This window comes from Strix aluco, chromosome 4, assembly GCF_031877795.1.
Source record: "Strix aluco isolate bStrAlu1 chromosome 4, bStrAlu1.hap1, whole genome shotgun sequence".
Classification (NCBI taxonomy): domain Eukaryota; kingdom Metazoa; phylum Chordata; class Aves; order Strigiformes; family Strigidae; genus Strix; species Strix aluco.
Window position 1 is genome coordinate 17,526,096 of NC_133934.1, and position 26,675 is coordinate 17,552,770.

The 26,675-nt window shown below is 39.9% G+C and overlaps 1 protein-coding gene across 12 annotated transcripts in view; it reads right to left on the minus strand.

The window, feature by feature from the left end:
* The window catches only part of LDB2 (LIM domain binding 2), a 378,106-nt gene that overhangs the window by 197,506 nt on the left and 153,925 nt on the right, over positions 1 to 26,675 (minus strand). For 2 of the 12 annotated variants that reach the window (XM_074822203.1, XM_074822201.1), the window contains exon 1: positions 21,930 to 22,380. In XM_074822203.1, the coding sequence (XP_074678304.1) occupies positions 21,930 to 22,061 (132 nt within the window). In that variant the 5' untranslated portion in view covers positions 22,062 to 22,380. Of the gene's footprint in view, positions 1 to 21,929; positions 22,389 to 26,675 lie in introns of those variants that run through there. The other 10 variants (XM_074822202.1, XM_074822200.1, XM_074822209.1 and 7 more) reach the window with 7 other exon arrangements.

Here is a 26,675-nt window from a genome sequence, read left to right on the forward strand (position 1 = left end):
TGCATAATTTTTCCTTTTCTTTTTATATGCAGACACCTACAAACTTTAAACAGAAGATATGCCAACCCCTGTAAGGCAAATAAAAGGCTGCCAACAGGGAGTTTGCTCTTCCTAGTTACCTTTTATGAAGCCCTTATAAGTAGTCCTGCAGGTCAACCAGTCCCAGAAAATCCCTCCCAGAAATCCACCACCAAAGAAAGGATTAATATATTTTCACTACCAGGTAGGAAACACTATGCAAATTTGAACACTACATAATAAACAGTGCTAGGTATATCAGACCTTTTTAAAGAAAAAATGTTTCTTCTATTTATAGCGCCACTGGCGAGGAATTCTGGTTGCTTGATTTTTATTTTTTATATAGCTGACAGTATTATTTTTAACTAAAATTTCAAATAGGAATCTTAAGACAAAATCAGATGGGGAGTGTGGATGGAAAAGTGACAACAGAATTTTCTAGGGTTTTGGTTTTGTGCATTTTCAAGTGCTCTACACTCTCCTAAGTGATACTGGATTCAACTACGAGAAATTCACAGCACCTAAACCCATACTTTTTATAGAATATGTATTCAGTTGCTCCTTTTGGCAATATTCTCCTGTTGAGAACACACTGCCTATTCTATTTCAGTAAGTAGAATTGCCACTTTTTGGCTGCAGACCATCCTAGAAGTTTACAATGTTTTCCTTTCTTCACACATACACTATTTTCTTACATATGGGGGGGGGCGGGGCAGAGAAGGATCCTGCAATACTGTCTCCTTTTACAGCTATTTACAGCTGTAAGTCTGTCCTTCACCTTCTCCTCTCTGTATCAGAGCTCATGGAAAATGGTCAAGGAACACATTTCAAGTCATGTATCAGTTTTGGCCTTTGTATAAACATGATGGTCACTCAGGCTAATTGTACACACTCATCGCTAAATTAATGTTCCTGAAAAAACAAGAGTTACTCTATTGATCATCACTAGGTGACCCTTCTTAACCCATCTGTTAAGCCCAGAGGAAGGTTCTTCTATGAAGAAAAAAAAAAAAGACATTTACTTAAAGATATCCTTAGCATTAGAAAGAGAACATCAAAGCTGACTAATCTAAATAGCATCTATCAACCACCTTTACTCTTACTGCCTAAGGAAAATAAGAGCCTCCAGGCTGTTCTAAAACCAAAGCTGTTACTTTACCAATATTTTCCTTACTCTGCTAGCTGGCCCTCAGTATTACTGAGTTTGAATCTGTTTTTGCATGGTGTTCCCAGGCACTGAGCATGAGGGTTTATGCCAGTCTGTCCTTTCTTGATCTCGCTTTCCAGGCAGGCTGGCCAAGCAATGCAGAAGAGATTGGAACTGTATCTCCATCTTTGTGCCCACATGGCCAGGACAATTAAAGCTAGCTTTAAGGTCTACTTTAGTTCTCAGAGCTTTGCTGGCATTCCTGTAGAGTGAAATGACTCTGACTAGTTTACACAGCAATCATGTATGATGCCTAAAGTTTAAAAATGTGTTCATGTACTAAACCGACAGTCGTGAAAAGGATTTCCAAACAGAAGGAAAAAAAAAAAAAGAAAAAAGAAAGGAAACTTCGCAGTTATTTCAGTGTTTCATCTTTGTTCACAGTTTGAAAATAAGTCTAGATTTGTTGCTACTATAAAAGCAAACAGACGGTTGAGTAAATATTTTGGGTTTTCCATGCTGAAATAAATAACCTCCTCTTGATCAGTGCATATTATTGATTAAATAGTAGCATCAGTTGTGTGGACACAAATATTAGCTATTGATGAAGCATTTAGTCTTGATGGCATTATTTTCCCCCCCTCCCCTTTTCCCTATTTTTTTTTCTCTCTCCAGTTAAGCAGCTTTTCTCCTCTGAAGATCACTGGATCACCAGATAGCAATCTACTCATAAGCAAAAGATGCCCTAGATAAAAGATTTGGGTTATGATTCACAATGTGTGCAATTCCGGACATTCTTGACTGACACCACTGTACTGCATATTCATTCGCAACATGGATATATGATAATTATGATGATTTTCAGAATAATACTGAAAGAAGTTTCTTATTTTGCTATTATTAACAAATCTACAGCAAAATCATCATCAAAGTTGGAAAATTCAGAATTGTGAATATACTGGTCTTTTGGGTACTGCTCCAGAAAGCCTAAGAAATGATCCAGAGAAGTACAATATTCATTACTGAACTTCACTAGCAAAAATGTAGCATCGTATTATTAAAAACCTTACCAGGGCCAGAGCACAATAAGAGTTAGGTCAGAGCATGGCATTGAGGAGGTCTAGGTCTGGATCTGAAAGGAGGTTGAGAAAGAAAGGGTGCTGCTCAACACATGAAGGACAAGCAGCATGGCTCATACAAAAACGACAGCAACCAGAAGGGACACAGGCGGCCCAGACATATTTTTAACAGGTGAATCAGAAAACAGGTGAGATTTGAACAAATGAATGTTCTGGTCATGGCCACATTGCCTCCAATGGTCTTGTCCATTAAACTTTAATATGATCTGTGGTAGAGCACAGCAAGTTACAGGTACTGATTCAGTTTCCCTGGCACACAAGCCAAAGGTTTCAGAATGGACTGAATTAACTGCCAGGTCCGTCCCACATTCCTCCAGAAAAATTTGCACTCACAGGAAGGGCAGTAAGCAGGTAAATACTTATTATTTCATTTGCACGTACAAATGGTTTGCCAGTTCAACATGGGGGAAGAAATGCAAAGGTGACATTTCAGCCAGCACTCAGAGAGGGTTAGTCTAACTTTGCATTCAGTCACATAATTTATTAAAATATAGTACAAGATACATCATTATTAAAGTGTTCATTGGGTCTGGATTAGAACTGTAAGAATTATTTGTGGAAGGGAAAGTCTTTTGATAGGCCTTATAGATCTAGACTGTAAAGTACCAATTCGGTAAGAGAATATATATATATTTAAATTAAAAATTGTAACTATCATTACGGACTTTCTTTTCCATTTCAAAAGGAGAAAAACCCTCTTTGCTCTGTAAAAGAATTCTTATAAATCTAGAATCATTCTAAGTGATTCTATAAATCACCTTGGGATGACATGCTATAGCAATAACCAGAAACAAAGGGAATGTCACAGAGACAGAAAAGTCACTACAGTCTTTTCCTTAACTCACGAGCAGAATTTTAACAAGGAGATTTTACAATTCTTTAGTACCCCTTTCTAGATCACAGACAGCTGAGTCAGGTCTGTGGTACTGGTTTTCAGGGCATGTGTTTGTTTGGTTTTTAAACAACTACATTGTAATATGAAACTATGTTTTGCAAATCATAATAACAAGGACCTAAAACATACTTTAATGAAGATGCACTAATGTGCCTTCAACATTTAATTACTGACACTTCATTAAAAAATGCCACAGTCCAAGGAGAGGTTAGTTAATGTCATAGATTGACGGTTACAAGTACCACCTCGAAATCAAGAATTTTTAAACTGGACTAATCACAGAAGATAATGATTTTCCATTCATTTTCCTTGAATCACATCTCAGGAATACACAGCTCATGGGCCCTTTCCCTTTTAAAAGCAAATGGATATCACAGCATGATTAGCCATGGCTCCTACACATTTAAGAACTAAAAAGTCTTTGAGGATAGTTTAACCAATAAAAGTGCGATGCAAAGAGAAATGTTTAGGTCTTATTCTTAACAGAAGCACAGCATACAGTTGTTACACAGCATACAGTTGACTGAGGAAAGCACAGTAATGAAACTATTACTTGAAATATTAATACATGGTTTTTTTCTGGTTTTAGTACAAATCAGTAGGCCATGATTGAAAAACCATTACAAATACAGATATTTAAAAGGGATCAAGTTGTGGGAAGTGCATTTGAGAGAGAAGTAATGCCAAAAAAATCCTAGACACTAAAAATTTACATATACCTAAATAAATATTACAAATTATTACACACAAGATTATCTATAGTGAAGATGGTAATAGAAATACTTAAGGAGAGTGATTCTAAAATATGAACTTACAAAGGGAATATGACAGGTATAAAAATGTACATGAAATTTGGTACTTGATTTCAGAAAAAAAGCCCATCCAAACTCAGATCAACCAAGGCCAACTAATGAAAAGTGAAAATACGCAGTTCTGAAAATACGCAGTTGTTCAGATCTGTAACCCGTGTTATTTTATGCTTTTATATTGTATCTATTTCGTCAGCTGTATTCCAGTAAATTAAGTTTTGATTTTCAAAAGCTTTGCAGTGGTTTTTGATTTTGTGAGTTCCTTCAGACTCCCTACAGCAGCACTATATTTAACCATTTCTTGTTATTAATGTAAAGAGAAGTTGGCCTAATTAATACTGGTAATTGATCATAATTCATGAACACTGGTGCTGATGTTGGCTCCAAAGATTTACTCAAAAACTGAACACAAAGCATGAATGACAGGCTTTTCTAAGACATTTGTTCTGTTTTATTGTTTTCTTGTTGTGAACCACTGCACTTAAAATATGCAAGATGCCTAATGGAAGAACAACTTTACAGGCAAGGATATGACAGGACTGGGGAGTGAGTTGAGATGTACTCTGTAAGGACGTGGTGCGTGTTCCCAGTATGAGAAACAACCTGGGGACACAACATGATGGAGGAGAAGAGAGCACCAAAGGAGAGATGAAGCAAGAGAACTTGCAAATACTCAGACACACTGACTGAAGGCATCATTTGGAGGAACTTCAAAGCAATCTATGAGACACTACAGACATCACCATCTGCCACATACTTCTAAAGATTTGAGCTCTCAAGGGGCTACTTCCTGCAAGACACGAACATCTTCACAGAAGAGATTAGAGATACATCATGAACTATCTCATCCTGACCATTTATCATGATAAATCTGCCAAGTGCATTAAATTTGCATAAAAGGATGTGGTCGCCTTTAATAAGCCACCTATTTCTCGATTTCTGAGTGACAAAAAGTGAATTGAAACACATTTAGTAAGAGTGCTGCGACTAATCGTTGAGCGAACAGTCTTTCACAGAATTGCCACGCTACTATCCAGCTCCAGGATTTTGTAAATGTGTTTTTTCATTCATAGCATAAGGTTAGGTTGTCAGCTATTAGAACATTGTGCATATCTCTAAATGAACAAGAATTGACAATTTAAACTTGTGAAAAAAAAATACCTCTTACATGTCAGAAGGAAAAACCCACAGCATTGATATTTTGAATGATGATTGGTGGTGAAATCATCTGTATTCACTGCAGTCCTCTGTATCAGCAATGGAGGTTCTGGGTGAAACTTCAACTAATTTCACTTTTCTTTAAGTTTCTATGCTGACATGTCTAACATTTTCACGTATACATTGTGACAAAACCCAAAGGGAAATCCTGAAGGATATTCAAATCTTTGTAATCTAGTGAACATTTGTTGATAAATAATATATTAGCTTTTCACTGAGTTATGACTTCAGTATAGTTTTTTAGATACATCCTAGGCAAGTTTTAAATGTAGCTCATCAAGGTAATGGAAGTTAACTAAGTAAATTGTCCTCACTACAGGATATTAGCTAGTCTTGAATTTTCACATCAGGTCATAACAAATTTTGAAATGTCCTTCTACAGGCATTGTATGCTGCATCAGCAAACCCTTCTGCTTTTACTGTTCCCTTTGGGTTGGTACTGTCTATAAAAATGGTATTTAAACATTTGTTCTGTTCATGGTCAGTCAGACTGGTATATTTGCTGGCAAGTCACTTCTGAAAACCCTTCCCTTCCTAAAGCTAACTTTCACCATTTACTGTATTATTCTCCTATTTCCCTGAATCCAAAAGTAAAGAATGGAAAATTCTGGTAAAACTCACTATGGGAAGCATACCTTGTATGCACCAATTATCTGCAAGTGTGCATCCTTTTTCCTTCCTCCTCCTCCAAAATGACATGGTTTCCAGTTAAATCTTTCCAGATACTGCGTTCAGAGTCTCCAGTAAAATCAGCAAGCCACAGACAAAACCCCAAATATATTTTTTTAGAGGGTTTCTGTGGGATGGAAGGGACTCTGCCTCAGCTGAAGAACTGCTACCTGGTAATGAGCTCCTCATTCCACCAGCCACTGTAAATAGGATTTACAATCTTCCTCCAAAACGCCTGTAATACTCTAGGTTAATATATGAGATCTCACCCCCTCTAGTGACTGGTCCCAGTGAGAATAGGATAGAGTTACTTACTGATCATTAACACAAGCCATTGCTTTAGCTTTTGCTTTTGATGCCAAGAATCCTAGGTGCTGTGCATGCTGCCAACCCAGGTGTGTGCGCCCCGGCAGCGCTGCCATACTGCATGTGCTCTGCTGGAGGCTCCTACAGCAGGAACCCCTCCAGGGTCTTCTCCTTCCCTAAGGGCCATCTGCAAGTACTTGATTAAGGAGACCAGCCTACATGATTCTTCAGTTTAGAAATTAAATGTATTGGCTGGAAGAGGAGCAAGGCAGAAAAGCGTATTCACAAAGCAACAAGATGAGCCTGCAGTCTGGAAAATTTAAGCCCCAACACAACAGTTGCCTCCTTCAGATGTGGTCATTCCCTTCCAAGTGCGGGGCTGCCTTGAGGAAAACCTGACAGCACTCGAGCTCAGACCTTTCCTTAACCAACCTGTGAGAAAGCCCGGTAGCAGCACTGCCTGTTGCCCAAATGTCTGTCTTTAATAATATATTTACAATCTGCCTGGTACAGTGGTGACAAAGCACCTCAGAGGCTTTATTCCCCTTGTTCTGTGCCCCGCTTTCTCCACAGGGTCTAGAGGAGCACAGGGGAGCTGAAGAGAATCAGCAGTTTGTGGAAATTTGGCCAACTTCTGATGAGGCCTGGGCTACTGGCCTAACAGTCTCCCCTCCAAAAATATTCATGATTACAAAGGCAAGCTAATAATAAAAAACAGTGTCCTTTGCTGAGGGTGCAAGGATGGACTTATTTGAAAGTGTGATAGTGAGAAAATTTCAGGCCATCGCTTTCACCAAAGACTCCAACAAGGTTGCAGCTCAAAGGGATCATATATAGAAAGCAGATAAAGGCAACGGTGAAGCATTTTCTGCAAGAAGCCACCCGAGAGTTGAAGAGTCTGTTATTTTTGGGAAGAACCTGGTTAAAGCCTTTCTACCACCACAATAAATAAATAAACCAGTGTTCACCACAGTCATCGCCTTCCTTGCAATTCCTCTACAAGTACACGGTGGGGTCCCAGCTTTCTAGCCCAAATCACTACCATGCAACTGTTTATGCTGTGAGAGCTTTCTTTAATGGATTCACACTCAAAGCATAAAAGGCAAGCAGCAATATGCATTTCAATATTTAAAAGCATAAATAAAAATGTTAATAGATCCCAGACGTTTCATTTCCTCCACCCCTTGTCAATGATTGAGTTGGTGCTGATGTAGATGACTTTAAGATCAGTGACCAGTCTGATGCTGAAAAAGGTTTAGATGTCTGGGAATTTCAAATGCAATTCCTAGAAATAAATAAATCATTAAGCAGATGCAAGGGAGACAACTAAGAATGCAAGAGGCTGTTATTTTGTAAACTTACTTTATGGTCTGAAATGCACCCACAGGTTTTAAATGCAACTGAGTGTGAAACAGACAGTAACATTTTGTCAACATATATAAAACCTTGTAATTATGTCAATCTCATTTTCTTAACAAAAGAACTCCAAAGGTTCATACAAATAACAAACTGAAGAAATCCATACTTTAAGGTAGGTATACGGTTCTGGTGTTGTTGAAGCTAATGAAGAATTTGCTATTTATTTCAGCAGAACTCAGATTTGATGCTGCATTAATAAGTGAAAAATGGATGCAGCTAAGTTATCGTTTGCTATATCAAACAAATAAAGCACTATACAGAAAACACATCTACAAAAAAAAAAAACAAAAAACTGCTGGGCCCAGTAACTCAGGCCATGCTGCCAAGCACACAAGTTCACAATTGTAATGAGCAGCTCAATTCTTTTGCTCTGGGAGAAGTCTTCAGTCTCCTAAATAAAAGCAACCGGGGAGAGGGGGTCTGAAGACCATATTTAGCTTGCACAGACCCATGATGCATGCACTTGACGTCATAAAAACACTGTAAGTCTGCCAGGTCAGCAGCCACAAACCCCACATGCTGCCAGTCAGAGGCTGAGCAGACACTAAAAGGCTATGAATTTCATTTAATCGTCTCCTTTCCCCTTCCCGGTAAAGCAATAGAGGCTAGCAGCTGCTGGAGAAAAATGTCAAAAAATATTAACTATGAATGTCCAGGATTTGGTTTTGATTGGTATTAAAAGCAAACGAAGAATATACCTAATAACAAATCTTGCAAAATTTGTTATTTATTAATACAGCTAACAATGTAGGCTTCGGAGTCCACTTCCAAGGAGTGTGTGGATAAGCTCAGCTAAATGATGGACTTCATACAGCCTGCCAGATCTACCTATTATTCTGCTAATTTATGGGCCATACATTTCTCTCCTGCTAAATTTCTGGTTGAGAAAAAACTTTACCCCCTTTCTGTTGTTTGTTTTGCTACACAATATTCCTTAACAGCAAGTGCTGCTTGTTCTTAACCATGCTTTCTATTATACCTCTGACATTCAAGAAATGATAAGTGCAAACATAACCTAAGCCCCTGAACATGTGGTTTTATCACATAGCCAACTATGGACAACACTTAAAAGCTGAATATGCCCTTCCTGTCCTTTTAAGGTCCCTCAAATTCAGCTCTCTGAACTAAGTCACCTAAAATTGCTGAACCCATTGGAATAGGTAGGTTCCACGAAATAAGTTTTTGCCGTACCAGCTTCTGCACCTTCACGTACAGGGCCAAATGCTCAATTCATTGACATAAACAGGAAAGCTTTGCATGGGATGAGGAGTTGCAGCTACAAGATCAGGCTGAAACAAACCTAGGAAGCTTGTGATAGAGAAAAAGATATCTTTTGTTTGTTTGTTTAAATCACAACAGCACCATTGGCCCACAAACTGTGTTATTTGCAATCGTGCATCTGTGTGCCATCAATCTCTAAGGAAGGGAAAGACTGCTGGGGTGCGCTCTCAATTTATGTTTCTCAGTTGACTCTTATAATCACACTCAGTGTTCTCAAGCTTAGTGCAGCTATTCTGGTAACAAAATTTGCACACCAGGTGGGTTTATCCAAGTTCCCATGGTCCTAATAGTTTCATATACTTCCTAATAATAATCTTGAAAATTACATATGTAATTGTGTTTCTAAAAGGCCACCTTCAGCAAAATTGGGAGAGCTCTTTCCTCTCAACAGGAGAAAAATTTTAATAAAGTAGCTTGTATACACCTATAAAAATAGTGAGAAAAAAAATAGTGAAAAAATCCACCTTTTTTTGATGCTGTCTTTAGATGGAGTGTTAAACAAAGCTAAGGGAATCCTGGGGTCCACAGATGACGGAAGGTCCTAAAATAGAATAGGCACTGAGCAGGACAAGAATCCCTTGGTCCTGCAATACTGCAATCCAGATGAGGCATTAATATTCATATTCTAGACTGCAATTAGAAAGAAGGCTCTAGCTCCTATGCAGGGGTGGGCCTAACCCAGCAGAGGTGCAGCGAACTGCTTCTCTTCCTTATTGAAATTCAGTCCATCTAATTGATACTGCAGAAGGCAGCGGCATAATGAAATAGAGCAGAGATCTTTTCAGTAGTTTTACCCATCTATGGTTTCCTGCTCCTGATCAGTGTATAACCCTGCACAGGACTCCACTCTTCCCAAATTTAAGCAGTCTCGGGAATGATGTACATTTCCATAATATGGGAATCATTAAGATACTGCAAAGTGGTGATCTAATAGATCACCATTCAGAAATGTATCAAGACTGTGACTACCTTCATTTGTGTAACACCAAAAATGTTTTAGTTTTGCTTAAGGTATCCCAGTTTCTTTCAAAATGACCATTTAAAGAGCGCCTTTCCCTCAGAACCAGAATAAAATATTTGTAACTACCTCATTTATTTGCAAGCAAATACAGGTAATGTTTGTTAAAAAGCAAAATCTATTAGACTCTGGGTAGTTTTGGTACTGTAAGTAGTCTCCAAAAGGCAACAGATGTGGGGACGGGGGAGGGGGGTGTTGATTTTGTCTTTTTAATATTCAAAGTGGGTCTGTTCTCACTGGCTAATTAAATCAGTAGAGTGCAAACAATAAAAGAAAAAATAAGTGTTGCCTTTCTTCCCTAGAACAACCTCTCTGGTTCAACTCTACTTATTTATTACAAGAACTTATTTATTAGAAGCCTTTACAATATTCCCTCCCCAAATCCTCATGAAGTAAGATACATACTCCACAGTGCCAGTTCCCATTGAGAAGAACATGCTTTTCCTGTGGAATTGAAGATAGTCTTTCCACAGTTAAGAGAAAATGGAGTTGGAATGAGCTTCTTGACTGACATGAAACTACTGAAGAATCACATTTAAAAAGTAATAGATTTAATAACAATATCGTATGTACAAATCAACCAGCAGAATGCTGCCCTAAAATATATTTGTACTTGCTTGGCAAAGCCAGTAGGTTTGCACAGGTGTGCTGAATTATTTGAGAAGTAAGGAAATGTGTTAATAACACTAAACAGTCATATTCCAAGAATGTAGAGTATTATGGTATTTTCTAGTCAGATAATTCTTTGTAGTGCATAAATAGATGTAATATCAATTAAAACATTTTGATTTGTGAAATCAAAATGAATGTGGTATGTTTAGATTTGGTTTTGGAATTATTTTAAATACTGCTATCTACTTTTAGCCTTTAGTTGGTTATGCTACGTAGCACAGTATTAAAAACAGGCTGCAGATACAAACCAGAACTCCACTGTGCTAGCAGTGTACAAGAAAAGAGAAGGTGGTCCCAGCCCCAAGAATCTTACAATAAATGTAATGTTACACATAATGAAGACAGGGTTTTGTATGAGCATTGATAACCACCTGACTTTAAGAGCATAAAGTTCAGCAAAGGATCAAAATAGCTGTGCTTGAAATAAGGTAGATTGCATGCCCTGAGCCCTGGGCTGCTACTGCTTCCCACACCAGCAAGTTAAATGCAAGTTTGTGCATGTATGTCTGCATATTATGTTTAAGTGACAGCACTGTGGACATACCTGAAGATAAGGGACAATAGAGGGATGCAGACCCCATGCATCATAAGGGAGTGTATTCAGCAATAAGTTGGTATTTGGCAACAGAAGGCAACTATTTCAGCCCAGTTGTTGCCAAGTTTTTGAAAGCATCAGAGCCAAGGAAAGCGTTATGGGACATAATGCGTGAATTTACAGGAAACTCCTCTCAAATGCTCAGGATCATCATGGAAGGAAACATGGATGTGCTTCTTTGAAGATGTAACAAGTGACAGTCAAGAGACTAGTGTCAGGCACTGTGAGGTTCTGAGTCTTTACAGGTGTAGAGTTCCTTCTCAGCTCCATGCATTATTTGCCCCATTTTGAGTTTATTGAGAATTTCCTCAGCAAAATACAGCTTCATTGCAGTTAATGAATTATCCACAGCTGAAACACTGATGTATTTAACCCCAAATTCAGGGGTTTATAGAGTTGCGTGCCCATTGCCAAATGCTTACTATATCTTAGTTACTTTTAACTCTGCTACTGTTTGAACATACTCAGCGCCAAAAAGTACTTCACTCCCTTCAGGCATTCTTTTGCTTAACCAAATTAATGGTTGCAAACAAATAAAATATTTACTCTGTACTGCAGCCAAAACTGTGTTTCTTTATGTAATCTGAATGATGAGCAAACACCAGAGCACTGGAGGTAATAGCAGCAGGTCAGACTTAGGGAAGTGATGCCCCATCTTATGACACTTCACAGTAAAACACAAAGATCCCCAACAGAAATGAGTCCACTACCACTTAATTTAACTGTATCTTGAAAACACAGTAAAGTAATCCAGCAAAGCAATTTCTGTTGATAGTTGTATGAGAGGCATTTATCAATACGCATTAACCTCTGGCTTTTACCTGTTAGTTTTCTAAAAGATGCTTGTGTTGCTTCATAAGCCACAAGGTGTCACAGTGGCTCAACTGGTAGGATTCTTGTCAGTCTAGACACGCAGGTTGTGGCTTCAGGTTACATACCAGTGCTAACACCGCTCTGTACGAGGAAGTCTATGCTACGCGGCGTATTTAGAAGTGCAGCCCTTTGGATGAAACAATCAGTCAAGGTGTATCTCAGTTGCTTCAGGATGCTCTTGATGTGGGTGTTAAATAATCTTACAGCACCGTCAGAAGAGATGTACTTGGTGTGCTGGCATCTTGGCCAATCTTTTTACATTATTAACCCCGACAAAGTGTTAAGAGGTACTAAAAAGAGCTGAGCTAATCATTCACATCAAATAACAGATTTTATGAATTCCACTTCATTCTACCCAGAGTTTCTAGGAATTAATAACAATTTATTTGAACACATTCATTATTCAAATTTAAGACATATTTTTGCTCATCTTTCATAAGAAGCAGTATGCTGTAAGCAGGTAATATTCTGCTAAGACTGTATGCTGTGATTGGTCATACATTGTGTGTTACTGTTTCAGATCCTTGACTGTATGAGCACAGATGGAGCTAGAGCTTAAAATGCCAGGAAGCTTTGAATTTTTTCACCAATTCTTTCTTACTACATTTTTCTAAAGTAACTGCATGGTAAGCAGCGTCCTGTCCCACAAAAAAAAAAAAAAATATGCACGTACATCATATTTACTGACCTGTAATTTTCCCATTGCCACCAGTCATTGCCATCCATTTGCTTTACATTCATACACCAGTCAGTCCTCACTGCAAAGCAATCAGAGATTCTTCTCTGGTGTATTTAATTTCTAAGTATCACGGTTCTATCTGGGAGGTTTTGGAAACTCAAACCAGGAAACACTGCCTCTCAGCTTAGCCCATATAAAATAAGCAACTTCTTTCCAGAATGCTTAACAAATTGAAATTTGCATTCTGCAATTATTTGTAAGAATAAAACTCCATTGATCAAACATTCACATAAACGCATAAAGAGCACAAGCATAGCCAAAGCAAATTCACTGTTTAACTCAAGTGAATAGTCATGGAAATTTTGCGTGTAGTATTTGTTGCACTCAGGTAATGAACCTTTACCCAGTGTGTTGGCTTTTCATGTCCCATTATTCATGCCAACACATTCATTAAAATGGGCCTATGCTTTTTAACATAATCAGCAATGTGCATAGGTGTGGCCTTCAAAGAGTTATTACCATAGTTTACAGGCATGCTGTTCGTAAATACAAGCAGAGCTCCAGTCAGTGCAAAATGCCAAGCTTCCCACAAAACATATGGTAATTTTTGCTCTGTAAAATGGATAGATGCGCTATATAATGCATAATTGCATCACATTATATCTGAACTTCTAATTGCTTAAAGTGATACTTCAAATCACATCAACAACATTATTACCTAATTACCCTAAGGGTTAACTGATGCTCCAGTGATTAAGTCTAGGTAGAAGTGATAGAGCTATTGTATTGCCTTCATCCACTACAGCAAGTGGTATGGTTGCAAACACACATATAGAATCTATATCGCGTCAATGTTTTTAACATCTTGGTATGGCGAAGAAAAAAGGTGGAGAAATGCTGGCCAAGTACCAAAAGGAGGGAGGGTCCTTCTTGAAAGACACTGAACAACTTCAACAAGAAGAATTTTCATTTGCTCTAGAGGAACTGTTTTACAGTTGTTCTTTTCCCTTCTAGTCACAATAACATTATTGTGATACAGAAGGAGTAAAATGGAAACATTTTTGGTACTTGCGTACAAGAATCGTGGAAGATGGCGACACTGATCTGAAAAGGCAAGTTACTACCAGAAAATGGGGGACGGAGTAAAAGAGACAGTTGTGGGCCTTCCACCACTGTCACATAACCCACACATGAGACTTTTGTAAACTGCATGAAGCAAACCTAGCATTCTAGGTGCAAGGCATTTCATGTTCCCCTTTTCCAGCTGTAAAAGGCTATCCGGGTTGCAAACCTAGCAGCAAAGCAGGTTTCATACCTGCCTTGCCAATCGCACCCTGGAAGATCTCTAGTTCATAGAGGAGATGGTTAGGAATGCTGGTGCTGCTGACTGCCTTCCTGAGGGATGAAGTGTGCTGAGGGTGCTTCAGCTTAAACAATAATAAAGTGAAAAAGCTTCACTCTATTTACTTTCTTGTTTTCTGAGCATTTTCCTCTCTCCACGTGACTACTGTATTTAAAGATTTAGAATATTTCTTTTTGTATAATGTGGTCATTAATATTTCAGAAATCTCTTTGTAACCTGCTCTAGGACAGATGGCGACGCTTTCTCCAATACAATCTTCTGCTAATGGCTGAGGCAAAACTGCACAACTGGAACAAGAATCACAATAAGGTACATGAAATTCTTTAAATGCGCAATGTACCAGAAGTCATATTTTTCTCAATCTACTACTTTAGAACATAACCTAATAAAAAATGTAGTTAGAAAAAGCAAATGTTTGAAAATCCAAAAGAAAAGTAGAAATAGCCCGCTGCACAGGTGATGTAATACTGCACATAATACCACTCAAACAGGGACAGTTGTTTTTTCCAGGTATTTATTTTTGAAGAATGAGCACAGTGGATCTATGATTAGGTCTATTCTTGGGTCTGCCTTAATCAGGGGGTTCCAGATGTGTCACTTTTATACACATATGTTTTATTTGCCCTCTGAATGCATGGTCATCCAACTAGCCCATGCAATTCTTCTGCATCAAGGACGCTCTAGTGTGCAGCTAGCAGTTGTGTAAAATGGACAGGATCTGGACAGATACTGAATCTGCTGGATGAGAGTAATCTGATGGCAAAACTATACCCAGCAATTAGATTTTCCTGTTCCCTTTTTAAACACACACACACAAATGGTACAGACAGATTTGAATATTTCTGCTGAGCTAACTAGCCTTGGCAAGCTGACTCCATGGCTTAGAATCAGGAAAGATGGATATCAACAGGTATTGCTGTAATGTCTATCACACATGATCTGCAATGTTCTAATTTGTTAGTTGTTTGGAAGGATGCAGGGACCTAACTATCTAGTCTGCAGCTAACCAGGCAGTAGATTTTAAGTACATTTAGAAACTTAATTAAAGTAAAGTTAATGGCCTTACCGTGTCAGTTGTGAGCTTGTGACTCTACCCTGGCCAAGTACCTGGATGTGAATATTGACAACAGAAAGACCTTAGGGAGAAGTTCTAGTGTGATAGTTATATTTTGGCTGTAGTTATCAAAGTTTACGAACAAAGAAGTCTGCTATGCTCAAGTCTCATGCTTTAAGTCTGTATGATGCAGATGGGAACATCACCCCGGTCAGGAGCTTCATCATGAGTATGTGTTCTTGACAATGGTGTATAAACAGCAAGGTGGTGTCCCAGCAACCTAAGTCTCATGGAGAGGACAGCCTGATCCTGTAAAATGTATGGCCTTTGCAAAGACTCTACACTACCAACGCTCTTGAGGCCTGAAGAGGTTGATAGGCTTAGAAAGCCACCAAGTCCTAGTTCACGTTTAGTTCTTAAAAGGTCTCATTTTTCCAGGTCAGTGATTTTTCACTAGCCCCATAAGGCACGAAAGTGACAGAACTGTCTCCAGAAGCATCAACTGTTCCCATACTGAGGTTTATGGTCCGCAAGTGGTTCTAGTTGATCCCCAGGTACCTCAGGAGTACCAAGTATACTTACTACTTGGCTTAGATCAGTAACTTACAGGATTTAGTTTAGAAGGGCATGGCTGTCCACCACAACGTAACAGAAATGGAACCAGTATTCTGACCATAAAGTGCTTTCTCTCTGAAATTCTACCAGTAACCAGACACAGAAAGAATGTACTGGGGAAAAGAAAGACACAAGCCTAGGGAGAAGATTTCAGCCAGGAGTTTGAGGAGGTTTCACTACTATTTTTGCCTAATAAATAAGATCACTGAGACCTGGCCAACAGGCCCTGCCCTACCACAGTCTTTTTTGGAGACTAGAACTTTGGGGCAACCTTGTCCCTGCCAGGATCACCCCTCTGAGGCTTGAAGTAGCCCAGAAACAACTTTTGGAAAAGGGCACCCAGCACACTGAGGATATATGCTGGCCTGTTTACACAGCACAGTGCAGGAAAGAAATCTCTTCTTGGGGAGGAAGCATCTGAACAAAGTATCGGCACGGTTGGAATGCCTGTTTACAGCAGATATGCAACTTTTGGCAAAAAGATACAAAAAAATACCATTTGAAGTGAGGAGTCCAACTAAAAATATTGCAATGAGTTTAGCAATCTACCCATTCCTTTTTTCTGTAAACAAAGAAAGTGTATATACCAAAAACAAATTATTTTTTTTAATCTGATCTTGCAATCCTACTGCAGGCAAAACTCCAGCTTAAATAAGAGCACAGGACTGGGCCCTTGTTATGATCTCTATTTTGTTCCTTCTCACCATCCAGAGGCTTCTATTTTTGAGACTGGATCTGCATAGTAAATCTTGTTTATATCAGGGAAAGACTAAGTTTAAGGTTTTTTTAAGTGAATTCATGGTTTAAAGAGAAAAGAATGAAAAAGAGAAAAGGAAGGGTTGAAAAGGTTTCTTCATAGAAAATGATCCAGTAAGCAGAGTGATTTGCAGACGAGATCCATTTTTACACTTTCACACTGACTCTCTCTCCCCCCTCACCAGCCCCTGCCCCCAAAAGCTCCCTGTTCCTTATGCATGCAGTTTACATTCTATATTATAACTTTAGGGGGGAAAAAAAAAAAAAAAAAAGGCAGCAAGACATCCCTGATTGTAAGCTAAGGATCAGCATGGAAAGGAAGTAGAGTCTTTTTTTTCTCCCCCAGCCTCATAAGAATTGTTAGTTTGTAACAATTTTAATTGAAAACAGCTGCAACTGAAATTTTTAAAAGGGATGAAAAAGCTATATGAAATAAAAGACAATCAGTAAAAAGGCTTGAATCCATTCTGAAGTTAATGTCTGCCTAAAGGAGTTCAAGGGTTTTCTTTTAAAACTGGCCTTTTAGTTTCAGCAAAGCATGGTTCCTAAGTACTCTTTTAAAATACTTACTCATGTTCCTAGAATTGCTAAGTATTAGTATATTTGTGGGTGAAAGAATATTTCCTCAAAAATACTCTGAGACAGAAGTTTACGTGTTTTCTCCTCCACAAAACAAACTCATTGGACAAACTCAGACTTATGTACACAATATGAGAGATCTGTTTGTGATACTAAGTTGCTATGTGAACAAATGTGATGTCACAACATAGATTTTTATGGCTAATCTATTAAAAATGCATCAGGAAGAAGAAGAAAATATTATTTCATCACATAGTAATGCAAGGAAGTAAAATAAGATATTTCCATTAAACTGCAGAAATTCTGTTTTGCTTTGATTTGCTTTAAATATTTGGTTGAATATGAATGTCTGTGTAAGCTTCCAGTTCATTTAGTAGCTTTTAAATAATCATAACATTCTCCTTTATTTTAATTTTCATTTTCTTTACATTTTCTTCCATCATGAAATCTCTACTTTTGTTAAATTCACTATACAGTTTAATATGATTTGATTAAGCTGATTGTCTTTAAAACAAATATGATACTAATCAAGTTCTCTAGTCACCCTTAAAACACCACTCTCTTAGCCAGAAGGAAAGCTGTGTTTTGCACATAATGGTGATGTAAAGCATAATCTCTTGTAGTGACAGTGATACAGGTGAATTTAATATACTGTGATACATGAAAGTTCTAACAATATAGGGGACTAAATAAACAAGTGAAAGGCTTCATACATTTCTTTGATTATTGGCAATAAAGCAATGCCTCAAACTTTAAGCTGTCAGCAACTTTAAGTGATCTATCCACAACGCACTGTAATGTTACCGAAAAATAATTACATACAAGATATAATCACCTTTTGTTTTCTTTTAAGTATGAGCAATTTCAAATGATTAAAAATTAGAACAAAAAAGGATTTACAACATCAAAGAGGAAAAGAGGCTTTTTTTTAAACATCGAGTTTTATGAAAAACAGAGAAAATATTTAAGCTAATTTACCTATCCTGTGTATTGCTACCTAGAACTTTAGAAACTGCTGATTAGGCCACAACAGGATTGTTAAATGTTAAACTAACACAGATATAAAAATATTAAGATAAACTGAGTTTGCATGAACAGTAATGAAATCCTTAAAACCACACACAGAGCAAGGAAACAGCTGCGTTTTGGTTAACCAGAAAGTTAATCAGCTATGATAGAAGTAAATAAGATTTATCTTTATATCTGCCAGAGATTATTAAACATTTAAATATTCATTTTACTTCTTTAAATCAGGATTGTTGATGCATTACAAAATGGCACTAGATGCTCCCAAAGTATTATTAGGAAAGCACATATTAATTTCCATTTAGAAAAAAAAGTATTACCAGATTAGATTTCTTTGAACAACTTTTAAGGAAGGTAAGGTGTTCCTGTACACTAGTTAGTAACTCAGACTCCCTAATTTACTTTAGATCAAATAAGAATTGGCTAGGTGGTGGACTTTTGCCAGTACTTACATCATAAAACCACCCCCCTGCCTGGGTGTGATTGGAATTCTTTGCCTAAGACTGACCCTGAATTTAAAAAGGCAGTTGTAGGTTCTGCCTGAGGAGCCCATAAAGTTGTAAGAAGTTTGGAGAGCAAAAGTTTGCACATCTAGCACAGGCTAGAGTTGCTAACTCTTTACTTTCATGACTACCATTTCTTCCTAAGAAAACAAGAACAACAAAGATAGCCATGCTGCATCTAAATGACCTTTCTTTATCACTCTGTACTTTGTCTGCTTAATACACTGAGCACATCCTTCACACCGACTATTATTCCCTTCTACCCAATGCTGACACAAACCAGAGTGGAAGCAGTGGATTTCTCAGGGAGGGTCTCCAAGCACCGAGCCACTGTGAGGACACTTCTACCTCCCCCAACATGCCATAGACCCTGCTGCTGGGAGTAAAAATGGCATTTACCGGTAGATTCCCTAATGGGATTCTCTACCAGCCCATTGCTTTTTTTGAATCATTTCTCACCTACCTGCAAGTTCTGGAGAGCAGCTACAGGAATTCACTACAAAGGTGGGCTCTACAGATGGAGGGGAGAAAACAGATAGACATGACATACAGATACTTCTTTCATAGGCTCTCTGTCCATCCTCTGCACAACTTAATGAAATTTTGACTGTTTTGCTCTGCCTTGGAACTTCCACCACTGCAAGGGACAGCAGAGAATCTGACTCTAAAGGATTAAGAACATTTTTATTTTGTAGGAAAACAGTAAAATCCCAAAAGCTCTCCAGAGATGTATTTGGGATAAGAGCTGTAGGCTCCCATTTTTTAATGCATTCTCACTTGCCACCGTCTCTCTCCAGAAGTTGGGTCCAAGTGGAATCAGCCAGCTTGCTACCCCCAGTCTTTTAGAGAGTTTCTTTGTAATTCCTTTCCCCTTAAGCTGCTTTGCTTGTGCTCACCTACCCCCTGGGGCTCACAGAGTACAAGCAACCTCCTTCAGAGACCAGTGCCTACATTATGCCAAAGACTGCCTGAGAGAAACGTTTATGCAGTAAGCCTGTATCACCCACAGCACAAGCACATTCCTTCCGTGACATACAGGGCTCCATCGGTCCAGATTCAAAAAATTCAGAGCTAGTTATACAGGCTCCAGAAGCTTTCAGCTACCAATCCCAAACATGCTTGGAAGTGTGTAAAATTAATGTGAAACTTCAACTCCCAACCTGCCCCAGAAGTCAGCATGATTCTTTGCAGGCTGGCCACACCTAGTCACTGTAAGTGTCCCAAGAAACTAGTGTATATATATATATATTTTTTTTTTTTTTATTAAGGAAGGTGTTTTAATTGGAGAATGAATGAGATGAAGCTAGCAAGAAAATACATTTCAACAAACAATGCTCACAGCACAGAGCTCAGAAATTAAAAAACAGAGAACCAGAATGCACACACGGAACAATCACAAGGCAAAAGTATTTTTACTCTGAGCAAATAAAAGAAATGCTGGAGCATAAGGCCTTCATTAACTAAGCACTGTCAAAGTAAAATGCTGCTGAAACCTATGGCAGTACTAGCAAGGAAGAGTAGATTATTGCTTTTTGCCCACAACAATCCATGTGAATGTGCACAGCAAAAACTGCAATTAAATGCACTGAAGTCTAACCTAGCACACCTCAGCAATGAAGGAGGGGGAAGTTGTTTCAGAAGTCCCTCAAAAACTTTTCTAGTGTAACATTTGTAAAGGAGCTGCAATCAGAAACTGGTCAATTATTAAAAGTACCACTAGATATGTAAAAAGGCTAAATTAGCACTGACAGCTTTTCAGAACAGCTTGTATATAAAACACTGAACCACTTAATGATACATATATGTTCTTTTGGCCTGAAAAAGTCTAGAAATTATTACATTAATATGTACAGGAATGTAAGGAACAGAGTTGCAAGACACTGACAAATAAACAGTAGCAAATAAATCCCCCAAGACCCCTCATTCTATCTAAATGGCAGTGACCCTCCGCAGCCAAGAACTTGGGGCAAAACTGACAAACAGTTGCCATGATTTTGGGAGCAATGAGCTGCTTGGAGTTTTCAGCCAGCACTAAGTGTATTTACCAATTACTCCACAGTAATGTTTTAAGACTAGCAGTGGTAACAGTGTTAGAAATGCAGTTACCCCGTAGCGGTTACCCAATCAGAAAGCAGGTCACATCTCGTTAGCTGTATCATATACATTAAACGTCACAGATTCTCCATGGCTTAGCTGACAATTCAGACATGTGTGTTTTATTTTATGATAACCTCATGTTCTCTGAAAGAATTACAACAAACAGACCAATCTGAGATCCTTTACCATGCTTCATGGCACGAATTTGGCAGATATTTGCCTCTATATAAACCCATTCACTATAAAAGATTAGTACTTTTTAAAAGTGTTTTCAGGACACGACTAGTAAACTACTATGAAAAATTGCAGCACCAAGAATGTTTGCTGCACAAACACAGACACATGGACAAAAATGCAGCCTGATTCAGTCCATACACTTTTCACTTCAACAGACTAAAAAGTGTGCTTTATTTAACCACGTAAATAACAAGATGCAGCCTCCACTATTTTTTTTTTTTCTTTAAGTGACAAAAGTATTTCCCCTTCCCATTCAGCATATTCTTTGTGGCGGTTGATCTGGATTTAGAAGCCACGGTGTATAAACCACTAACAGATTATACAAAGCATAACCAACAGTGAATGTAGTTTACATTATTGGGTACTTTTGACAGCTATATGATGAAGTCGTGAACCGATCATCTCTCTGGCTAAAAGCAACTGCATTCTAAATGTAAACACGAATTTCTCTTGTCAGTCGCCCTGAACATGTGTTCTTTAAGTGCAGCCTAGGAATAAGTTTTTAAAACTCTGCTCCTGTTTTCTGTTATCATTCATTTTTAATTTTAACGAGTTTACAAAACAAAACCAGAGAAATGTTCGTCTCTTCACCTAAACCTGCAACATTTCTGAATTAGTTTTGTTGCAAAAGCTCAAGCGATACCTGGCAATATTATAGCTGCAAATGCCAGCAGGACAGATCCTGAGCAAACAACACAGTAAGGCAAAGAATTTTCCTGAGACCAGCATTATAATCAATCCTGAAGTGCTGTACTGTAATTTCAAGATTTCAGCCTAAGCTGGTATCTCCTCCAAGAGTTGCTCTGCGTGGAAACATAATGAGGGATTACCCAATTAAACTACTAAATTAATTAGGGTTCGTGCCTGCATATACTGTACTGTCTAGTGGGACGCTTCAGCTGGAATTCGGGCTGAAACCTACCACGGTCCATGCACAGGAAAACAAGGCTGAGGGACTTACCTCCGTCCGCGACTGCAGCCTCTTGTTCATTTCATATATTCGGTACTCTGGTTGCACCATGTATGGTGTGTGTCTCCTATAAAATGGGCCAAAAGGAGAAGAATAGAAAGGGTCATGTGGTGTGCTGGACATCTTGCCTGCTTGCAGAGATTCAAGCTACACAGAGTATCATCAACATCCATACAGAGCACATGGGCTGTGTGTTCTTCACAGTACAAAGTAGCAGCGCGCACACACACACACATCCAGGCTGCACGCACTGGCTGGGAAGTGCTGTGGGAGCCCTCTATAGCAGGAGCCGGGGGGGGAGAGGGAGCGGGAGCGGGAGCGCACAGGCTCCAGAGAGAGGGAGGCTGGAGAGCTTCAGGCACCACCGCTCCTTTTTAAAGCAGCAGTTGCTGGAGGGGTCATTTCCTGTCCACGCTGTAGACTAGTTCAAAAATATAATTTTCCCCTCCGCCTGACAGAGGTCTAAGGTTTGGGTTTAATTTTTCCCAGCCAGGACCCCTCAGGAACCTGGCAGCAAGGCTTGTTAGCATATAGGTGGTTTAAAAGCTGCCTGAGCCAATCACCCTCTGCGAGGAGCACGCTTGGGTAATGTCAGAAATGTGATTACTACAAAATACATAAACACAGGCCACGACAATCCCCGCCGCTTGCAGCTGGTGATTCACCCGCGCCGAGACGGCTCCCTTCAGCGCAGCTCTGCCAGCTCCAAGTGGCCGTGCTGGGCTACCGAGGCTTCGGCAGCCCTCGCCACCCCGGCGGTGGCCCGGGGAGGGGGGGCGGGGGGGGCGGCTGTCGCGCCGCACGTCAACAGTTTGGGGGGACGGGGAGGGAGGGGGGCCCTGCTGCCGCCCCGGAGGCGGGATGGCCGGGGACGGGGAGCCTGCACAAAGACATAACCTCCATACACCACACTTCACACAATGGAGAGCAGGCAAATGCTAATATCAGAAACCTCCCGGAAAAATGTAAAAACACAAAGAGCCGGGTGGGAGAACGAGACCCCGAACAACTGCTGGCAGTCCCATTCGGCGGGGTTGCGAATAAACGAACGGATCGTTTTAAAAGCAGCTATCCGGCTTAAAGGCGGCGGCAGCTAGGTAGGAGCCGGGTCCCTATTTTCGGGATCATTGCTGTGCATAAATCCAGCAGCGGTTAGAGTGCGTTGCAAAGGAAAGATATCTGAACCCGGGGGGGTGGAGGGGGGTCCGAGGGAGGAGGGGAGGGCAAAGGGGAGCTAATCACCCTGTGGAGGTGAAGGATGAACTTTATCTGTTGAATCATACTTGCAGGAAAGTGCTGGGAGTGGATACCACGTGAACAAAAAGTCCTCAAAATATAGAGGAAACAAAATGGGCTCATCCGCTCCATGGGAAAGTGCAAGGTTTAAGAGAGCCTTCAAATTACCTGTACAAAAAAGCCCTTGAAGCACAGACTGTGTCTTTATACACAGCTGTAAAGTATCAGGCATTATTTACAGTACTGAATAAATGTAAAAACAACAATAAACAGCACTGAATTAATCTCTCATGTAAATTCATTCAAGCAAATGGAACCACTCTAGGAACAGATTTAGTTAACTAATATGATTAAGAGAATAACAATCAGCTGCAGTCACAGCAGTTCTCAGCCGGGGTGCTTCACAGGAACACTGCGGGATCACCCATTTCACAGATGGGGAAATCAAGGCACACACCATTACCTTTTCTAAATTTATGCAATAATCCCAAAAAATATTTGAGCACGATATGGCTTCATCCATTGCCAAAAAATTCATTCGACTCTGACTGGACGTAGGAATATTTTAAGACCGATTTGAAAAATTCCAGTTTCACTGGCACTTGGCTAAATCTATAAAATCTGAGTTCTCTTTTCAGGATAAAATACAAAAGTGCATCGTTTTATTCTAGTGACCACTGATTGGGATCACAATTTATCTTTGACATACCAGTCGCTGTTTAGCAAAACTATTTCTGTACGCGCTTGTGGAATAACAGTTTCCATAAGAAGTGACGTATTGAGCTGTTTTATAGACTTCCCACAGCTTCTGTCACTAAACACAGAGCCAATAGATAATACATGGGGTATTTCACTTCTCTCTTTAAATGCTCCCCAGCTATGCAGCAACGCTACACTGTCGCTCCAGTACCATCACAGGAGGTGCTGAGTTTAATAAATAGCAGGGGTTCACTGGCCACACAGAAGCCCATAGCATGCCTGCGTACCTAGCATAAAACTTCCTTGTGCTCTTAACAGATCCCAGCAAGGCTACCTTAAAGCCTAAAATCAAAATGACCAGGAAAATTACAGTTACAACACTAATGTGAACAATTTTTATGGCTGAACTACCACCTATTTAAATAAATGTGGAAAAAAAAAATCAACCCACCAAACTGTGGATTTTACTTTGTTTACAAAGCAAATCCAAAGTAAAACATATTTGCCGAAGAAGGGACACACTGCTTTTTGTAATTAAAATGGTAGAATTTTGCATAGCTTGCAAACTGTGTCTGTTTTAAGGACTTTTTGACCAGGCTAAAATTCACTGTTTCAAAGAAGTTAAACATGGTGATAGTATTTTTCATTTTGACTGGGGTGGGGGGAAAGGAAGAGGCTGCATGAAAATAGAAAAAAAAGATACAAACTCGGAGTACTGAAAGTGAATGAGCAATAGGATTTGGTTTCATGATTAGGAACCCCAGATACTCCCCCCACACCCCATGTAAGAGCTTCTGTGTACGGGTCTAGTGTAAAGCAAAAATATGCAGTGATATTTTAATAATTCCCATTGATTAACTGGCAAATTATCGCACACCTCCAGCCCACCGGCAAGAAGCAAGTCCCAGGGTAGGAACCTGCTAATTACAGGCTCCAGCAGCACTTCCAGTTGCCTCTTATCATCTAGACCAGTGTGATGCGCACTACAGTAAAACAGAAGGCAGAATCAAAGGAAAATAAAGTTACAGGGATCCTGACAGTGTCATCTCGATTCCCACTTGGATCTGCTGCCTTTAAAGTTTCGTGTGCTCTCTGGGAATGCCGGTTAGGGGGCGTGCAGCCAGCCCTGCTGCCTGGGCTGCTCCAAACACCCCCCCCACCACCACTGGCATCAAGCCACTACCCAAAGCGGCTCTGGGGTCAAAGGCAAACTTCTGGCCCAAGATTTAGGTCAATCAATAAATTCCTTAATCTAGAAAACGAGTTTAATGTGAGCAGAGGGAAAAAGAGGTGGAGGAAAACAAGAGGAAGAGACTAGTTAGTCTTCCCATATCTGAAAATGAATATATTCCTGTGCCTGCATATGCACAGCTACAAACGGATGAGAAAACAGTGTGTATGGAGTTGCATTTACATGGGTGTGTGCACATGTGAATACTGCTGCGCCTCAAAGCCGAGAGCCTTACCCCACCACTCAGAGCCCAGACAAGGACTGTGACGCCACCTCAGTCACCCAGGCCTCAAACTTCCCCACCGCCTAGGCTCACCAGCCCTGACGTGGGTGCTGCACCCAGGCATGAAAGAAAGAGGCACCGGGATGTGGGCCCACAATTCCCAGCTGAGGAAGGGGATCTGGGTGGAAGTGTGCTGTCAGACCCCACCAGCGGAGACAAAGCCGCGTTTCGCGTCCCTCTGGCCAGGCACTAACCACACAGGCCCTCAACACCCGAAGCAGCTTCAAGACATGGTGTGCTGAGCTGCCTGACGTCTGGGTGCCCGATTGCCCTCTCCTGGGCAGAAACAGAAGGGCCTACGTAAATCAAGGACTCCGCTTCAGACAGCTCTGGAGGACACTTTCCCTTCATTACAGGGGGAAGCATGGATTTCGTGGAGCAGAAGACCTGCACCCACCAGCGTGAAAACCACAGTGCCTACAAGTAGCTGAGATGTGCTGTGATAGAAAGACCAAAAATCAACAGCAGAAACTTCCTCCAGGACACGAGCAGGAGCAAGAAGGGATGATCCAGAGCGGTTTGTTTGTCTGTCTCTGCTGTTTATGCTGTCACACACAGGCAGGTGCTGCCTTCTCATTGCAGCTATTACTGGAGCCCCTGGCACAGGGAGTCCTGCACAGCCTGCACCGCGAGGGACCCATGCTGCCCACTGCCACGCCACCGAGCACCATCGACAACCCCGTAACACAGCGCTGCCAAAGGCGCCACGTGCAACCGAGGCATGGTCCTCGCTTTGCCAAGCTGACAATCGAAGCAGCTCTGAAGGCTGCACTATTTTTAATAACCACTCAGTAATAATAATAATGCAGAGAAGAGATATAGCTGTAAATAGGTGTAATTGCTCTATTTATCCCCAGTGTGTGTTGACTGTTCAGTCTCTGTCAGTAATCAGGTTTACAAGAATACACTTAAGGTGGTTTGTAGCTGTTGAAAAGACAGGAAAGGAGAGACTGATCTTAGTTCAAGATACACAGCAAATGAAGAGCTAAAAACTAGAGGTACTTGAAATGAGATTTCTTAAGAATATTCAAGTAAAAGTTTTTGGAAAAAAAATTACAAAACTACCTTTTCAAACTGTCCTTTGTTTATACAAAAGCTAGATAGCATTGAACACTTTTCATGGGGTGACATCAGGTAAAACAACAAAACTGTTTTCCTGTGGATGCTCATGAGTGACTAAATGAAGTTTGCTTATCAAAAGTTGGGATGCACAATGAAGAACCGCCAGCAGTACCCCATCATCTGTAATATGCACTCAGTTACTGAGCTCAAACAGAGGATTTTGACA